This window comes from Panthera leo, chromosome A2 (genome assembly GCF_018350215.1).
Source record: "Panthera leo isolate Ple1 chromosome A2, P.leo_Ple1_pat1.1, whole genome shotgun sequence".
Classification (NCBI taxonomy): Eukaryota; Metazoa; Chordata; class Mammalia; order Carnivora; family Felidae; genus Panthera; species Panthera leo.
The window spans coordinates 6172320-6189127 of NC_056680.1; the positions used below are offsets into that span (position 1 = coordinate 6172320).

At 57.3% G+C, this 16808-nt stretch overlaps 2 protein-coding genes across 8 annotated transcripts; both read right to left on the minus strand.

The window, feature by feature from the left end:
* Positions 1-374: 374 nt before the first annotated feature.
* On the minus strand, positions 375-5270 carry ZNF358 (zinc finger protein 358). Of its 4 annotated transcripts, XM_042928287.1 has the most exons (3): positions 4178-4202; positions 2420-2525; positions 375-2176 (listed from the first exon to the last, which is right to left on the minus strand). In XM_042928287.1, exons 2-3 carry the CDS (start codon positions 2490-2492, stop codon positions 447-449), a joined length of 1803 nt encoding a protein of 600 aa, XP_042784221.1. In that variant the 5' UTR covers positions 2493-2525; positions 4178-4202; the 3' UTR covers positions 375-446. The 4 variants fall into 4 exon arrangements, with proteins under 4 accessions (XP_042784221.1, XP_042784222.1, XP_042784223.1 ...); XM_042928288.1 differs by lacking the exons at positions 2420-2525; positions 4178-4202 and adding an exon at positions 5062-5270; XM_042928289.1 differs by lacking the exon at positions 2420-2525 and having other exon boundaries at positions 4178-4209.
* A 5233-nt stretch (positions 5271-10503) lies between these two features.
* TEX45 (testis expressed 45) lies at positions 10504-16741 on the minus strand. 4 transcript variants are annotated; one of them, XM_042928294.1, is made up of 9 exons: positions 16594-16741; positions 14303-14888; positions 13173-13279; positions 12984-13084; positions 12621-12733; positions 12430-12539; positions 11858-12062; positions 11257-11399; positions 10504-10672 (listed from the first exon to the last, which is right to left on the minus strand). In XM_042928294.1, the coding sequence occupies exons 1-9, from the start codon at positions 16606-16608 to the stop codon at positions 10526-10528; spliced, it is 1527 nt and encodes a 508-aa protein (XP_042784228.1). In that variant the 5' UTR covers positions 16609-16741; the 3' UTR covers positions 10504-10525. The 4 variants fall into 4 exon arrangements, with proteins under 4 accessions (XP_042784228.1, XP_042784226.1, XP_042784225.1 ...); XM_042928292.1 differs by having other exon boundaries at positions 10504-10753; positions 11257-11342; positions 16594-16740; XM_042928291.1 differs by having other exon boundaries at positions 10504-10753; positions 16594-16740.
* Positions 16742-16808: the final 67 nt, after the last annotated feature.

The following is a 16808-nucleotide window of genomic DNA, read 5'->3' on the forward strand; positions in this document are numbered from 1 at the left end:
AACACATGGGATAGGGCTGCCGGCAAGGTCTCCTATCAGCCTCCATTATCAGCCTTCTAGACTGTCAACATGCCAGAAATTCCACCACTCAGAGAAAAGCCAGAGGGAAGGGATCCTGTTCAGACCACCCGCCAAGGAAGTCTGCCCTTGACTAGGGTGGCTAGGGTGCTCTCGGGGAGCAGAGTGGTAACTACGGTGGGCCAGTGTGAGCCCTTGTGGGGGAACGGGGAAGCCTGGAGGATTAGGGGCAGGGAGCCAGGACATTGGGGTTCCAGCTGTGGCTGGCACGGGCCACACCCTCCCCCATCTCCCGAGGAAAGGGCTGTGCCTTAGTGGAAAAAGAGAAACAGCCAAACCACGACACAGAGCCAGGAGGCAGTGCGAGGATTTTACTAAACTGCACGACACACAACTTCCCCAGGCGCCCGGGAGCATCGGCGTCCACTTCAGCCGTCGGGGCCCAGCAGCGCCCCTTGCTCCCGCACCCACTCGGGACTCTCGCCAGTAGGGAGGGCTGGGCTGACAGTGTCATGGGTGGGGGAGCAGGGTTCGGGATGAGACTCGGGGTTGGAGTCGGAGCTGGGCCCGGGATCCCGGTCGGGGCTGGGGCCAGATCCGCGGTCAGGGCTGGCCGCAAGGTCGGGATCTGCGTCGTGCCCAGGCTTAGGGTCAGAAGCTTTGATAGAATCAGGGGTGGGGGTAGATTCGGAGCCAGAGACAGCTTTGGGGCTGGGATTAGGGAGGGAGCCCGGCTCGGAGCCCGGGTCAGAGCCAAGGCCAGAGCTGGGGCCAGGGCCGAGGCCCAGGCCGGAGCCGAGAACAGACACAGCATCAGGCCCCAGGAGGGAGACCTGCCCGGGCCGCAGCATCGAAGCAGGACTGAGGCCCAGGCCTGCGGCGGCCGCCGCGGCAGCGGCAGCCGCCGCGGCGGCGCCCTCGTGCACGCGCTTGTGCTTGGTGAGGCTGGAAGCCTGGCCGAAGGCCTTGCCGCAGAGCTGGCAGCGGTAGGGGCGCTCTCCGGAATGCACGTGCAGGTGCTGCAGCAGCGCGGAGCTCTGCCCGAAGGCCTTGGAGCAGTGGGGGCAGGCGTAGGGCCGCTCGCCCGTGTGGATGCGCAGGTGGTGCTGCAGGTTGGAGCTCTGGCCGAACGCCTTGCCGCAGTGGGGACAGCGGTACGGGCGCTCCGCCGTGTGCGTGCGCTGGTGCTGCAGCAGCGCCGAGCTCTGGCCGAAGGCTTTGCCGCACTGCGGGCACGGGTACGGCCGCTCGCCCGTGTGCGTGCGCAGGTGCTTCAGCAGCGCGGAGCCCTGCCCGAAGCCCTTGGCGCACACGGGGCACTTGTGCGGCCGCGGGCCGCCGTGCGTGCGCAGGTGCTGCGCCAGCAGCGAGCCGTGCCCGAAGGCCTTGCCGCACACGGGGCAGTGGTGCGGCTTCTCGCCGCTGTGGCTGCTGCGGTGCTTCAGCAGCGTGGAGCGCCAGCCGAAGGCCTTGCCGCAGGCCGCGCACTGGTAGGGCCGCGCGCCCGTGTGGATGCCCCGGTGCTGGGCCAGCGTGGCGCCGTGGCTGAACGACTTGCCGCAGTCGGGGCAGCGGTAGGGCTTCTCGCCGCTGTGGGTGCGGCGGTGCTGGCTCAGCCCCGAGCTGCGGCGGAAGGCTCGCCCGCAATCGGGGCAGGAGAAGGGCCGGGGAGGGCTGGCAGGCGCAGGAAGCGCCGCGGGGCTGGCGGCCAGGACCTCGGGAGTGGCAGTGAGGCTAGATGAGAGGGGGTCCAGGTCTGGGGCTTCGGTGGGGCTGAGGGTGTCGCTGTTGGGGTCAAGAACCAGGGGGACAGGGCCGATGACGTCTGGATCCAGGTCGAAACTTGAGGACATGGGGTCGAGATCTTGGGGATCCGAGTCACGGGTCCCCGAGACGGAGCTCGGAGCTTCAGCATCGGGGTCCAGATCCTCAGAGACGGGCTCCAGATCTTCATAGCTGGGGTCCACATCTTCGGAGACAGTGTTGAGGTCTTCTGGGTCGGGCTCTGGGTCCAGCTCTTCAGGGTTGGGGTCCAGGTCCTCGGAGTCAGAGTCAAGCTCGTCATAAGCGGGCCTTGGGCCTTTGTGGCCTGGATTCCTGACCAGGACCGAGCGCCGCATCCCTGGTGTGGAAATGCTGGCTGCTTCTAGGGCCGGATCTGCAGGGGTGAGGACAGAGGGTGGGTGGAGGCAGGTGCTGGAGAACAGGGGGTCTCTCTTGGAGTCTGGGCAGGGAAGTGAGAGGGGGCCGTGCCCCACAACCCATCCCTGCACACACACATGGATCCTTCTCTTGTCTCAGACTGCAGGGAGACTTGTGGCAAGCCCCAGACAGGGCAGGGAGAAGAGGGACCCTGGTGGGACATGGGGGTGGGGCGGGGCTTCCCTTCTCAGCACCACACCTGGATGGAAGTCATGGGACCCGGCACTAGAGGTCTCCAGTACCCAGTTCCAGGGCTCTGCCCCTCTCTGCATCTTGGGCTCCTCCTCCCGTGGGAAGCTTGGGTCCTGTGGAGGAGAGAGAATCCAGGCTTCCTACCCCCTTGGCTGGGGTCCCCTCACGGGAAAGAGGGATAAGTCCCTGGGTTCCTGTGCTTGCTTCTAGTACACGGCCTGAATCCCAGTTCCATCATTGGGGAGGGCATATTTGGGGTTTCCCCTGAAACCTCGGGCTTGCCTTGTAGAGAGGAGCATCGTGAGCTCTGAAGCTTGTACGTGGGGGGTGAGTGGGGGGCAAAAAGCATCTGGTACTCATCTTGGGTCACTGGGGGAGGGCAGGGGCACCTCTGGCTTGCTTGCTGGGGAAGAGACGACCTGAGTGCCAGACCTCACAGTTCCGGGGTGGGAGTAACAGTCAAGACCCTTGTGTACCCGAATGCCAAGTTCCTAAAGCTAGAGAGGGTGGGGGAAATACTGTAGGACCCAGTGGGATGCAGGGAGACCCATGGACCCCATAGCCAGGAAAGCAGGGACAGGTGTTGGTATACCTGTCTGCCCAACTGGATAGACATCCTGAATTCTAACCCCTAGCGGAGGTGGGGGGGGGGGGGGTGGGGAGGCGCAAAAATAATATCTGGGGCTCCTCTTAGGTTACTGGGGGGGGCGGTCTTGGGTCATCTCCTAGAAAAGGGGAATTCCTGAGTAACTGAGCCAATGGCTGAGATATGGCAACGGGTGTCAGGACCCTTTTATCCTCTCCTGGAGAAAAGATCCTGAATTCCATCCAGCCCCATGCCTGGTGGTTGGGAACAAGGTCTAGAAACAATAGCTGGGACCCCTTCTGGGGAGCACAGGGAGCTCAGGATTACCTGATGGGGAGGCGGTCTGGAGCTACCCACTCCATGGGTGGGGGTTGGGGAGCAAACGACAAATAGATCTGATCCTGGCCACAACCCCACAGCTGGAAGTGGCTAAGCAAGAGGGTGGAGTTCTTAGATCACCTCCTGAACCCAGACACCACATTTGGAGGGGGTGGGGAACAATGGCTGGGTCCCCTTCTGGGTTCCTGGGGCACAGGGGGACCTTTAGATTGCCTCCTGAGGAAGGGCCCTCCCAAATTCCCATCTCTTAGCTGGAAGGGGGGGGGGCATTCTGAGTTCCTGGGGGGGGGACAGGTGGACCCCTGGATGACCTCCTGCGAAGGGGCTTCCAGAACTCTGGCCCCCAAGACTGAAGAGTAGGGGGAACAATAACGGGGCTCCAGGGGGTCAGAGGGAACCCCTGGATCCCTCTCTTGAGGAAGGGCCTCCTGAACTCCCGACCTCAGGCTGGAGGGTGGGGAGAACAATACTTAGACGTCCTCCACGGTTCCTGGGATGGAGGGGGTCTGGATCGCCTCCAGGGGAAGGGGCGTCCTGAGCTCCCGACCCCACAGCTGAGGGTGCCCCCCCCCCCATACCTCCCGATTTCAGGCGCCCAGCTCCGGCTGGGCCCTCCCCCGGGGACGCGGCGGCGGAAAGGGCGCGCTAGGCCCGCGGGCCGCGGGGACCCCCTCCCCTCACGCCCGCGACCCCGCTCTCCCGGGCGGGGCGGGCGGCGCGCGCGAGCGGAGGTTGGGGGGGAGGCGGACAGAGGTCGCCCCGGGCCGCGCCCCGCGCCCGCCCCCGCCCCGGCCGCGACCCCGGCCCCCGCCCGCCCGGCCCGCTCGCGGGGACACTCACCCGGCGCCCCTCGCCCCTGCCCGGCCCGCCGCGCCCCCGGGGCCCGCAGGAAGCCCCCCGCCCGCCAGCCCCGCCGGCGGCCCCCTCGGCCCAGCGGCCCCGCCAGGCGCTCCCGGGGAGCGAGAGGGGCCGGCCGAGGGCCGCAGCGGGAGCTGCTGGGACTTGTAGTTCGCCCGCGCCCGCCGCGGCCGTCGCCATCGCTGCCCCCGCCCCCCGGGCCAGCCTTTGTCCCGGCCCGGCCGCCCCGGCCGCGCGGCCGCGCCTTTGTCTGCGCCGCGCCCTCCCGCGCTGCCCTCGCCCCGGCCCGGCCCCGCGTCTCAGCCTCTCGGGGTCCCTCTCTGCCCTCGCCTGCCTCGGCCCCTGTGTCTGTCTCTCGCCTGTCTCTCTTTCCATCCCTGTTCCCCTCTCCGCGCCTAGCTCTGTTCCTTTCTGTGTCTCTGTCCCTCTCCTCCTGTGTTTCTCTGTTTCAATCTCTTTGCCTCCGTTCCTGCCACTTTTTTCTGCCTCTGCCCCTCCGTCTCTCTTTCTGTCCTCCTCTGTCTCTGTCTCTGCCTCCTGCCCATGTGTCTGACTCTATCTTTGTCCAAAAGGCACCAAACCTTGTTTCCCTGGCCGACTGGCACTGCACAGAAACACAGCCAAGACTCGGAGAAGCCCTGCAATTTACAAAGTTGTTAATCTTTGCCCAGCCCAGCGTCTCCCTTTAAAATTCTGCCAGGAAAAGGGCTGGGAACGCTGTCCCTGAGTGTTTTCCTCCTACCCGGCTGATGGGTCACTCACTGCTGTCACTGGTGTGGACTCCCTGTGTCTGATGCCCACTGGAGTGACGATGATCTCTGGAGAAGCCTAGGCCAGAGCTGGGAAGGACTCTGGGCAGACTTTACCTGGAGACACAGATCCCCGCGAAGAGGGAGTGAAAAACAGCCCCGGCAGCTGGCAGCTGGGCCGTGATGTTCTTAACTGAACATAAACAACAGTCACAGAATATAAACAATGATCACACAAGGCCGCTCTGTGACCATGTCTGAACCAAGCCAGAGACAAGGACACGCTGCAACCACAAAAATGAATACACACCCTCCTCTCCCGACCAACGCAAGTGACCACTGCTTCTTACCAGCGATAGCCCCGCGTCCATTCTTCCACTGCTGAGATAAAAATCATCAAAATACCCAGGCACCAATCCGCTCCCTGCTAGCACCAACTTAGACTTGGCCTCTACAGTCTTCAGCTGTCTTTAAAACTACCGAGCACATGCCTGCATCCCATAAGATGCCCTCCTGTCCCACAACACCCTCTTATGGAGGCACCCCATGGTTCCTATTATGTGATCTTTCCTGCTGGAGCAAGCTAAAAAAAAAAATTTTTTTTTTTTTTTTTTGATGACAGGTGTATTTCTGATGGTCGTTGGCCGGTTAATTTTGACACCACCTACCCTTGAAGACAACCTCAAGTACATCAGGCCTCCAGGAGTCTTCTCTCTCCTGTCGTGAACCTTCTAGATCTGTGCTGACCTTATGGTCTGAAGCTTGCTCTCCACGTTTCTGCGGGAAAGCCCACAGAAGATCTGAGAGGTTTGAGACTGAAATTGGATTATGTCACTGGTGCCTCACCCCGTCGCCTCCCGGAAGATCCCATAACAAATAACACTCGTAATGACAGCTGTTGTTTCTGTCTGCTAAGTATCTCAGTCAGAACCTTGCTTTCTCTTTGTGGATCCTTCCCCACTACTCCAGTCTAACACAGCGCCGCCCCCCCCCCCCCCCCCCCCCCAGTAATGTTCGATCTAAGCTTACCAATCAGACAACTCCATCCCCTGGCCACAATAAGTAGGTCTGAGGACATGACATTGGAAGGTCTCATTCTTTCTCTGGGATCGTCAGCTGTATGCAGGACCTCATCTTACCCGCAGCCACCTTGTGCAGTTGTCTGGAAGAACAGTCTGCAGACTGAAGCCAGTCTACACCAGGATGTACAGGTGAAAGTCGGAGAGACAGTTCTGGCAATATTGGTTGAGCTCCTGGATAGAGCCATACCTGAAGCCAGACGCCCTGATCCTTTCCATTACCACGAGCCAACAAATTTCCCAGACAGTTGGGATAGTTTTGTCCCTTGAATCCCTATTCTGTCCCTTGAATCCATGATAGTCTTAACTTATTTAGGATTAGTACCTGGAAAGGGAAGGATATTGAGGGAAATGACTTCAAACGTGGGATTGGCTGAGCAACGTTGAGGTAGAGGGCCGGGGCCACGGCGTACACAGACGTATTCACTTTAAAGTGAAGGGCACTCCCTAGATTTATTCAGTGCACAATCTGCCCTGAGAAGAGCCTTCCTCGAGAAACAAGAAATCTCTGTTATGTGGAAGAAAAATAGCTTCTTAAAACCCTGCCTATTTTATCTCGGGACTCTAAACACGCGTCTCTTGGGACTGTGGTTTGAGGGTCTTTGGAGAAAAACATGGAGGATGTTGAAATATGTGAGAGCCTTCATAAGGTCTTCAGAAAGGTCTCCTTCGACAGACGCAAGCTGCCTCTGTGGACTTCTTGAAGCAGAGACTAGCGCCTGCTTGATTTTGTGATTGCCAGAGCTGAATTCTCTGCCCCAAACTAGAAGAGGAAGTTAGTAATGAGGTGGGAGATAAGATTGGGACTCTCGGAGAACCAGGGCGCATTAGATGCCTCAGGCTACTCTCTAACACCGAACTCGCCCAGTCTATAAACGTACAATTATTCTCCGTTGGGAGGAGCCTATTAGTTGACTTTCCACCCTCTGGATTGTAACCTGGAGCAAAATAGATGCTAAGGGGATGGCAGGCACAGGTCTGTTGCTAGGAAACAAGGTCCAGAGAGGTTGGTCTCCGGGCTCAAAGATCCTGGTGAGCTTTGGGGAACCAAATCACCCAGGGGTGGGCTAGTGGACCGGCCAACCAATCATAGCATCCTATCCCTCTGGGCACAGTGATTGGCTCACGGCTAGGCATGTGACTCAAATGCGCCAATCAGCGTGTCCCTTAAGTTCCACTGAGAGGAGTTGGGGGCAAGACCCCTCCCTCTTTCTTTGAAGCTTTAATCAAAAGGATTTGGGTTATAGCATCTTTTTATAGCGTCCTTGGAACCCAATGGTTCCAAGCCACCACTTGCAGGGATACAGGACTGAGAACTGGCGAGGGAGAACAGTCCTGATAGTCACGTGAGACCTAATGCCACATTTTATTTCTAAGTTGTGAAAAACAAAATTCAACCAAAGAAATTTGAAGATCTAACTGGTTTTATTAAATGACTCATGAATGGGGCAGCATCCCTTGTAACGCGTAGGGGGCATTATGAGGAATTGTGCAAAATGGAAGGTATTTCTAGGAAGGAGGGCAGGGCAAGAAAGTTATAAGCAAAAGAAAAAGGGTTGTCCCAGGCAAAGTCACTTTCCCTTAGGGGAAGGCAGTGGATCTTATTGGGTAGATTACCTCATTACCTTCCGTTGGGGGATGGGGAAGGCCTCTGTGGCAGATGACCTTATTGGTACATATCAGAAAATTACTGATTGATACGGGGCGCCTGGGTGGCTCAGTCGGTTAAGCGTCCAACTTCAGCTCAAGTCATGATCTCATGGTTGCTGAGTTCGAGCCCCGTGTCAGGCTCTGTGCTGACAGCTCAGAGCCTAGAACCTGCTTCGGATTCTCTCTCTCTCTCTCTCTCTCTCTCTCTCTCTCTCTCTCTCTCTCCCCTCCCCTGTTCACACGCTATCTCTCAAAAATAGACATTTAAAAAATTTATAAAAACAGAAAAAAATACTGATCGATAGATTAAAATTTACATTTCTGGAGGAGGTTGAAACTGCAATTAGGTTAGGTATTAAGCCCCGGTTTGGTGCTTTAGCCTGGCCCCAGTAACACTGTTTGGAGCCTGTGGCTTTCTTTTTAACAACATCAGTAAAATCCCTTTCTTCTTCAACTGGAGCAAGCTGGATTTCTGTCACTTGCAACAAAAATGACCTAAGACATTAAAAAACTATGGGCACCTGTCCAGCTGCAACCTGGCCTAAGAATGGTACATGCACATTTTGTGTAAACCTTGTACCCATTCTAGGAAGGAAGAATTAAGTGCCATCCCATTTTACAAATGAAGTGAGGATCAGAGCACACCATCACTTGCCCAAGGACAGACAGGCAGGTGAGTGGCAGGTCTGAATTCTGCTGCTTGGTGATGAAATGTTTTTCTTTAAAAATTAATCTGTTCTCAAAAAAAATTAATCTGTTCTCCCAGGTGCAATCCTATGTTATTCATTTTATTTTATCAGCCTTTTGGGTTTCTGTAGTTAATATGAAATGCCTTTTTTGGTGGTGGGAAGGGGTGAGTGGAATACAGGTAGCCATAAATCCATAAAATACATCCCAAATCATGATGAAGTATCTTTCTGCACTGAAAATATTTCTAGTGGAGTTCTCATTCTTTCCCAGCAACCCATCCCAGGGCTAGTCAATTCCATTGTTAGAAAATGCTTCAATTTGTGCAGAAATCTGCCTCCTTGTAACTCCTACCCATTATGTTTCATCTGGTGTCTGGGTTGTTGCTTCAAACCACTCCTAGAACCAGGCGGGAGCACAAATAATCCTGCAACCAGAGCTACATGGAAAGGAATACCAAAGTAAGCTTTCTCAGCTTCCTGGCAGGCAAGGCAAAAAGGAATAGCCTTTTTGTTAAGAGTAGTCAAAAAAAAAAAAAAAAAAAAAAAAGAGTAGTCTTGTCAACAAACAGACCAGCTTCATCAGGAGAGCCTGATTTTGTCCTGGGGATCTTTGTAGGCTGGGTTTATTGCAGTGGTTGTCAACCAAGACAACTCTTCCCCCCAGGGGACATTTGGCAATGCTCAGAGATATTTTCAGTTGTCACAACTCGCTGGGGTAGAGGGAGAATGCTGCTGGCCCTTAGCGGGTAGAGGTCAGGGATGATGCTAAACATCCTACGATGCACAAGAGGGCCTCTAACAATAAAAAATGATCCCATCCAAAATGTCAATAGTACTGGGTTTGAGAAATCCCGGTTCATCAGGAGGTAATTCACAAATGTGTCATGTACATCTTTAGTGAAAGCAAGAAGAGGTGTTTTGCAGCTAGCAGACCCTTGCATGGCTAATATGAGTGCAGCCAAAAGGGCCATCTTATTCTGTAGGACCCAAAGCTGGACTCCTGCCCTTCCTGTGTAAATGACAACCTGGCCTCACAGGATTGCTGCCCATGGGGAGAGGGCTCCTGGTTGGGCTTGAGGTTGGCTCTCAGTGGCTCGTTGGATGGGAGGCCTTGGTCTTTGAAAGTCTGACTATGGAGTCAGGGAGCCATGTTCATTCCCCAAAACCAGATTGGCAGCAGCCCACTGAAGCAGGCCCTGGGCATGGCCACCAACGCCCATTTTTTTTTTTCCAGACAGAGCAATCTCACCACACCCGAGACCTTCAAGATGGGGGCGCTGTCCAAGGTACCATTTGTTGACCTGCTTGTCAAGCCCTGTCAAGGACTGGCTTCAGGGCTCCACCCCAGCCTCCTCCTTTCCACCCTCTTCATTTTGTCCCTGGCTGGACATCTACCCCCTTGAACTTGATCATATCCTGATGGTTTTCGTTCATTTGTCCCCGGACCCAGCTCTGACCTGGGGGCCAATTGCCCAGCCAGCCAGGGCATTGTGGGTGAACCACAATGGAGAAAATCGCTGGGCCACTCTCAGCTTCCCCACCCCTTCATTGTCCCTCCTCTGAGCCCCACCCAGCCTCTCAACGATTGAAATCTCCTTTCCATACCTTCATCTTCCTCTTTCCTCGTCACCTTCATGCTCAGAAGGGAAGTGCTCTCCCTCCTTGACCCTCAGGCACACGCATGGACACGTGTGCACATTTCTCATTTATAACATTCTAACGAGAGGACTGCCCTGCATCTCCGCGTTACAGATGAGCAAACAGATGAGGCTCACAGGGATGAAGTGACCTGCCCGGAACTACTATCCAGGACAGAAGAGTTAAGATTTGGAGCCTGTCCATTCAGCCCTGGGAGCCTAGGTTCTCAACACTTCACCTCAGTGCCCTGTTCAACACTATGACTCCACTCTCTCCACATCATTCAGATTTGGTGCTGCACCTGACACCTTACACTGAGTCCAACTGCCAAGCCCTTGTACAAGCTAGAGTGGCCTCCCTGCCCAGAGTGGGGTGACCTTCAGGGCCCACGGAAGTATGTGTTCAGGTTTTTTTTTTTTTTTTTTTTTTGATGGAGTCACTCTCTCCTGTACAGTCTCCATCCCACCAAGCATCATCTTTCATGGCTGACTGATGAGGAGGGGTGAGATGTTGCCAAGGTAGTGTTTATTGCTGGCTAGGGCATGGGTAAGTAGGGGGCTGGGGGGTCTGAGGCTCTACCTTCCCAGCCCCACAGACCCACTGGCGGGGGGAGCCCAGAGGCACATGGCTGTCCTGGAGGTTGGCCGATCTCAGCACCGCTGGGCCCTGGAACTTGAAGGCAAACTCATCCTCATATTGGGTTGAGAAGAAGCGCTGTCCACCCAGCGGGGGCTCAATGTGGTCATACTTGCACTGTGGAGTCAGGGCGGGGAGCCTGGCAGGACAGCCTGAAGGGTGGTTGACCTACCTGGCCCACCCCGTGGTCCCCATATGACCCTGGGAGCAGCAAAAGCTGATGATTGGGCTCTGAGGAGGTAGGAAAAAGGTGTCCCAGTTTGGGCTGCCCCAGGAGCTGGATGGGAAGCTGGAGAGAAAGCAGGGGACCCCTGGAATGACCCCAGGGCTGTGGTGACCTTAGGCAACTCTGAGCTACCCCTCAGCTGAGAGTATACCTGTGGCTGGTGATATAAAGATGTCCTTGAGCTGACCCTGAAACGACCCTGGAGGTGAGCTAGGGATGACCTTGAGGCTGGAGTGACATTAAGATGACCCTGTGCCTGGGGTCACTGTAGAGTGATCCTGAACGAACTTGACACTAATTCTGGGCCTGAGGTCACAGCGTTATCATCCTGGGACAAAACTACACTGCTTTGGGGGGTTACCGGTCAGGGAGATACCCCTTCCCCCTCCCTCACCCGCTGTAGCATCTCGTCAGTCACGGAGGCGGGAGCTGTTCTATGCGGCTTCAGCATCTTCTGGTTCATGGTTAAAAAATCTGTTTCTGTAGATTTGGGTGGGGGTAGTCGAGCTGAGGGGCTGAGGGAGGAGGGGCAGGGCCCTGGGGCAGGAACGGGTGAGATTAAGCACGGAGTAAGAGTTCAGGCGAAGCCTGAGCCCAAGGTGAAGTTAAAGCGAAGGAAGGACTAGGAGGCGGGGAGAAGGGAGGAGCCAGGGGCGGGGCAAACACAGAGTTGTTGCGCGGGGGGGGGGGGGGGCGGGGCAGGAAGGGTAGTCTAGTTGGTCAGGGGGCGGAGCCAGAGTCCGACTGAAGAGCAGGGGTCAGGGTTCAGGTGAGGGCAGATACGGGGAGGGGCGGGACTATGGTCATGCAGGGGGCGGTGCCTTGGCGGAGGTGGGGTGGGGGGAAGGGGCAGAATCAGATCCTCGACGGGACGAGGTTGTGGGGGGGCAGAGTTGGGATATCGGTTCAAGAGGTGGAATCCAGCAGCTCAGAAGGCGGAGGTAGAGTGGGGCGGTGGGCGGGGCGAGAACGGCGGGGGCGGGGTTAGAGCTCACCGCCGGTGCCCTGGGGCAGGTTGCTAGGCAGCAAGTGGAGAGTGGGCACTCTCTGCGGCTTCTGGATGGTGCCCGGGGAGCAGTAGTCCGTGCCCGTGGAGGTCTGGAAGAACTGTCCGAGCAGCGAGGACTCCCCTAGGCCCACGTGACTCTGCAGTTTCTCGTGAGGCACGTGGCGGCTGGGTGGCTTGTTCAGGGGCAGTGGCTGTAGGACCACATGGCATCTGGGAAGCTCCCAAATGTGCGGGGTGTCCCAGAACTCGGGCGGGAGAGAAGAGGTGAGCGCTATACGACCTTGGACAGCTCACACCCTCCTTGGGCCCCACGTGCTGGTGCTGGGAGTTGGCATTGTATCTCATTTTGCAGACAGAGCCACTGAGGCTGGGAGTGGTTAACTGACTTAACCTTAGATCCCGCAGATAGATCCAGGAGATCCCCCCTACCCCCCCACCCCCCCCACACACACATGTCCAGCTCACTCTCACCTCAAGGCCTCTGCACTTGCTATCCGTACTGTCTAGGGAACCCTTGTCCCTGATGAGCCCTGTGGCCTTCTCCCCCTTCCTGCTGACCTGGCCGTGGAAGAAGTGCACGGAGGTGGTGAGGCTGCCCGGGCCGGGGCACCGATTTCCTTCCAGGATGTGCGATGCCGGAGTCTGGTCGTGGTGAAGAACAAAACGCTCTGCCAGTGACAGAATAGGTGCTGAGCCAACCTGGGAGGCTGCTGTGGAAGCAGGGGGCAGGGTGGGCAGCAGACTCCCACCTGGCTCTCGGGGGTAGAAGTGTTCAGCCTCGGTGGTCCTGTCACGGAAGAGCCCATCTCCAGGACGAATATTCACATAGTGGATGTGGGCCGAGGCCTGGGCCTTGTCGTACCTGCAGGTAAGGGGGGATCCGCTCTATGATCAGATAGATCTGATCTGGGCCCTTGCAACTCCCAGGAAATGGGAGAGGGGCAGACTTCCCAAAGGCCAGGCTGTGGGGTGCTACTGGTGGGAGATCTGGGCAATAGTGGGCCTTGCTTGGAGGTGAGGGGCACCCACAGTACTGGCTCGAGAGCCTCAGGTGGTACACTCCACCTGTCGCTGAGAGGCCTTTGCTCCATCCTGGTGGAAGGCCACAGTACCTGTCTGGGGGCAGACCCTGGGGCCCGTAGGCTTGTTTCTGCTCGGAGCACATGGGCCCATAGCCAATCTTGGAGTCTCCCAGCTCCACACTGGAGGAGGCCTGTGGGTGGACAGAGGTGGGAAGAGGGCGGCACCACCCAGCCCCCATCACTGCCCTCCCCAGCAGCACCAGCCCCACCTCGATTTACCCTCTTACACATCGAGGCAGGTGGGCCTGGCAGGGCCTGAAACTGTCTCTGGTAGGAGGTCCCATCGTCCTGTGTCCTGTGGTCCCACTGGAGTGCGTTGCTGCCCCCTGAGGAGGAGCAAGAGAGAGAGAACAACATTGGTTCCACGCAGCCTCGGGCCCACTGGGGTTCGATTCCTTGCCTGGAAAGGGGAGGTGGGCAGTCCTGACTAGCCCCCCCCCCCCCCGAGGGCTGTTGTGGAAAAACAGCCAAAATAATACAAATAATGGTAACAAGAATAGCTACCAACATACCTGACCAGAGCCAGGAATCTAGGCTAAGTGCTTCAAACCTCATTTGAGAGTTAGTAAGATTCTCCCCACTCTACAGCCTTCCTGAGGCCCAGAGAAATCAAGTCACTTGCCAGAAGTCACGAAATTCAAAACCAGAACTGAGTCCAATCCAGATCTGACAATCCCTGACTCCAGCTTGGAGGGACTCTTGCCTAGTGATGTCCACCGGCAGGTCCCCGAGTCACAGAATTGGAAAATCACACAAATGACAGCTAGTCTTTTTTGAGCGCTCACTCTATGCCAGTTGCCTCATGCACTCCGGGCTCTTTTGTCTTTACCAGCTCCTATAAAGTGGGGAGCTGTTGTTGCACCCATTTTGCAGAGGAGGAAAATCGAGACTTGGAGATGTCGACTTGCTCAGACTCACATAACTACTATGGTGGCGGGCCTGGGATGTGTGTGTGTGTGGGGGGGCACTTAGCAGATTTGTCCAAACCACCATTCATGCCTTCTGCCCAGGGCACAGCCCCTCGAAAAAATTCAGGAGCTATGCCATTCAGTGAATGTAGAAACTGAGGCTCAGGAAGGTTCTAGGTTTTCTCAGGCTCGGCACTATTGACATTTGGGGCCCCGTAATTCTTTACTAGGGCCAGCTGTGCCGTGCACGGTAGGATATATTCAGCAGCATTCCTGGCCTCCATGCATTCCCTGCTAGGACTACCCCCTTCCGCGGGTCGTGACAACCAAAACGATCTCCAGACTTTGCCAAATGTCCCCTGGGAGAGGGCGCGGAATCCCCGCGGGCCTGGAGAACCTAGGGGTTGGCAAATCGCGCGTGGGGCGCGTGGGCGCGCTCACCGAAGTGGCTGCAGGGCGCGCGGGGCCGCGGGCACGCGTCGTGGGGCGGGAAAAGCGCCTGGTAGGTGGTGGGCGGGATGCGCAGCTTGGCTGGGTCGCCGGGAGGCACCGAGTCGCGGTCGAAGATGAGGCGCGCGCCGCGGATCTGCTCTCTGGCGCGCGCCGGCAGCTCCGGCCAGCCAAAGTCCGCGCGCGCGGTGGAGAGGCCGGTACGGGAGCGCGCGGGCGCGTACACGCGCAAGTTGGTGGCCGGCGTGGCGAGGGTGCGCTCCCGCGTCCCCGACGGTGCGGACGGCTGCGGCGCCAGGGGCGCGAACGCGCGGTGCGCCTCCGACTGGAGCTCCGCGCCTGCGGCGCGCGTGTCCTGTCGGAAGAAGGACCTGACGGGCGGCTCCTGGCACGACAGCGCGCGGGTGACGCCCGGGTAGGCCGGGAAGTCCCGGTGCGACGTGGGTTGCATGGCGTCCACGTGCAGCCGCGGATCCGGCCCTAGTGCAAAGTGCGAGGCCTTGAGGAAGTCCAGCCGGGACATCGGGCATGGCAGGAGGGCGACCGCGGCCATCGCCATCGGGGGACAAGGCGCCACCTGTGAGAGGGCGGAGATAATGAGACTGAGCAAGTGCCCGCCTGAGGACAATGCTGGTTTTACTCCTTCCTGTGCACCAGGCACTGGGCATTGGGGAGGGGGGGGGGGGTCTGAGGACTTCCTAAAAAAACAGGCTCAGGGGCGCCTGGATGGCTCAGTCTGTTGGGCATCCGACTTCGGCTCAGGTCATGATCTTGCCGTTGGTGGGTTCGAGCCATGCGTCCGGCTCTGTGCTGACAGCTTGGAGCCCGGAGCCTGCTTCGGATTCTGTGTCTCCCTCTCTTTCTGCCCCTCCCCTGCTCATACTCTGTCTCTCTCTCTCTCTCTCTCTGAATAAAAATTAAACAAACAAAACAGGCCTAGCCCCTGTGCCCCCCGGGGAAAGTAGAGAGCATAGAGATAAAAGCATTCTTTGGGCACTTACCATGTGCCGGGCCCTGTTCTAGGTCCTTGGCAGGGGGAACATCAGGTAACAAAACAGACCAAGAGCCAGTGCTCTTGTGGAGGTGACAGTGGGGGTGACAGACAGTGCTGAAAAAATATAACACTACAAATTGCGCCGGTGTTAGTAGAAGGAGCTGAGTGCTGTGCCTAAAAACATCACACAGCATAGGAGGGTGGTGGTGAGGGGACGAGGGTTGCAGTTTTAAATGGGATGGTGTCACTGAGATGACAGTTGAGAAAAGACCTGGAAAATGTGGGAGAGGAGCGTATGGGGACGGGGGCGGGGGGGGAGTAACATTCCAGGCAGAAGGAACAGCAGGTGCCAAGGCCAGTGCAGGGTGGGCCACAAGAAGGACTGCAGAATCAAGCACTGCAGTCTAGTCTCTTTGATACGGGAGCCCCTTCTCCTCACCCTCAGGTAGTGGTCAAGGCCATGGCCCTCCCCTCCGTATGTGGGATCTTCCATCTCTGCTCAGTCCTGGCCACAGTCTCTGCCACCCCTCCCCCCCTCCCCCCCTCCAGTGGGTCTTCCTGCCCTCTGCAATTGTCCTGGGTGCTGATTGTTCTCCCAGATCTCTTCCTATCCTGAAACTCTCAGAGGCATAGACGTCTCTCTCCACTCCTCTGACCTCCAGCTCCAGGCTCCCGGCACCCCATTTAGCTGACCGGGACATTCTTGCCTTTGCTCTGAGCAGGGGAGTCTCCCCGACCCTGCTCCCAGCCCCTCTGAGAGCAGTCCCAGTGTGTGTGTGTGTGGGGGGGGGGGGTACCGCAGGCTCACCCCCGCTCAGACCGAGTCAGCTCAAAACCGGTCATGTCGACCTCTTTAGGAAACAGGGCCCATGGGGCGCCTGGCCGGCTCAGTCGGTTAAGCATCTGACTTCGGCTCGGGTCATGATCTCACGGGCTCGGGGCTGACAGCTCAGAGCCCGGAGCCCGCTTCGGATTCTGTGTCTCCCTCTCTCTCTCTGCCCCTCCTCTGCTCACGCTCTGTCTCTCCGTCTCTCAAAAATAAATAAACATTAAAAACAACAATAAAAAATATTTAGAAAACAGGGGCCAAGCATTTTAACCAAACCACAGGTGTTCAGAGTCTTCGTTTGCTTCTTTGATCAGTTTGGCGCCTGAAATAGGTGAGAGCTGAGAAGTCTCCAATAGCCTACGGAGAATCTAACAATTGAAATCAAGGTCACCTCGGAATAAGCAATCGGGTTCCTGTGAGCTTCAGTTTCCACATCAGGGATGAGCATGTGGGACGTACCTCAAGGGGTGGCATGGGGACTGATGAGTCTTAGGAAATGCCCTTGGCCACCGGCCTGACCCTCTGGACTCCCTGTGTCCCCGGTCTCCCAGAAGATGCTCATATGTTCCTTCCGAGGCTGTGTCCCCGCGTGGTCCAGTTCTGCCCATTGTGACCAAAGAGCTTCCCTCACCCAGCGTTGTCACAATGGTCCCCAGCCACTCTGAGGGCAGCTG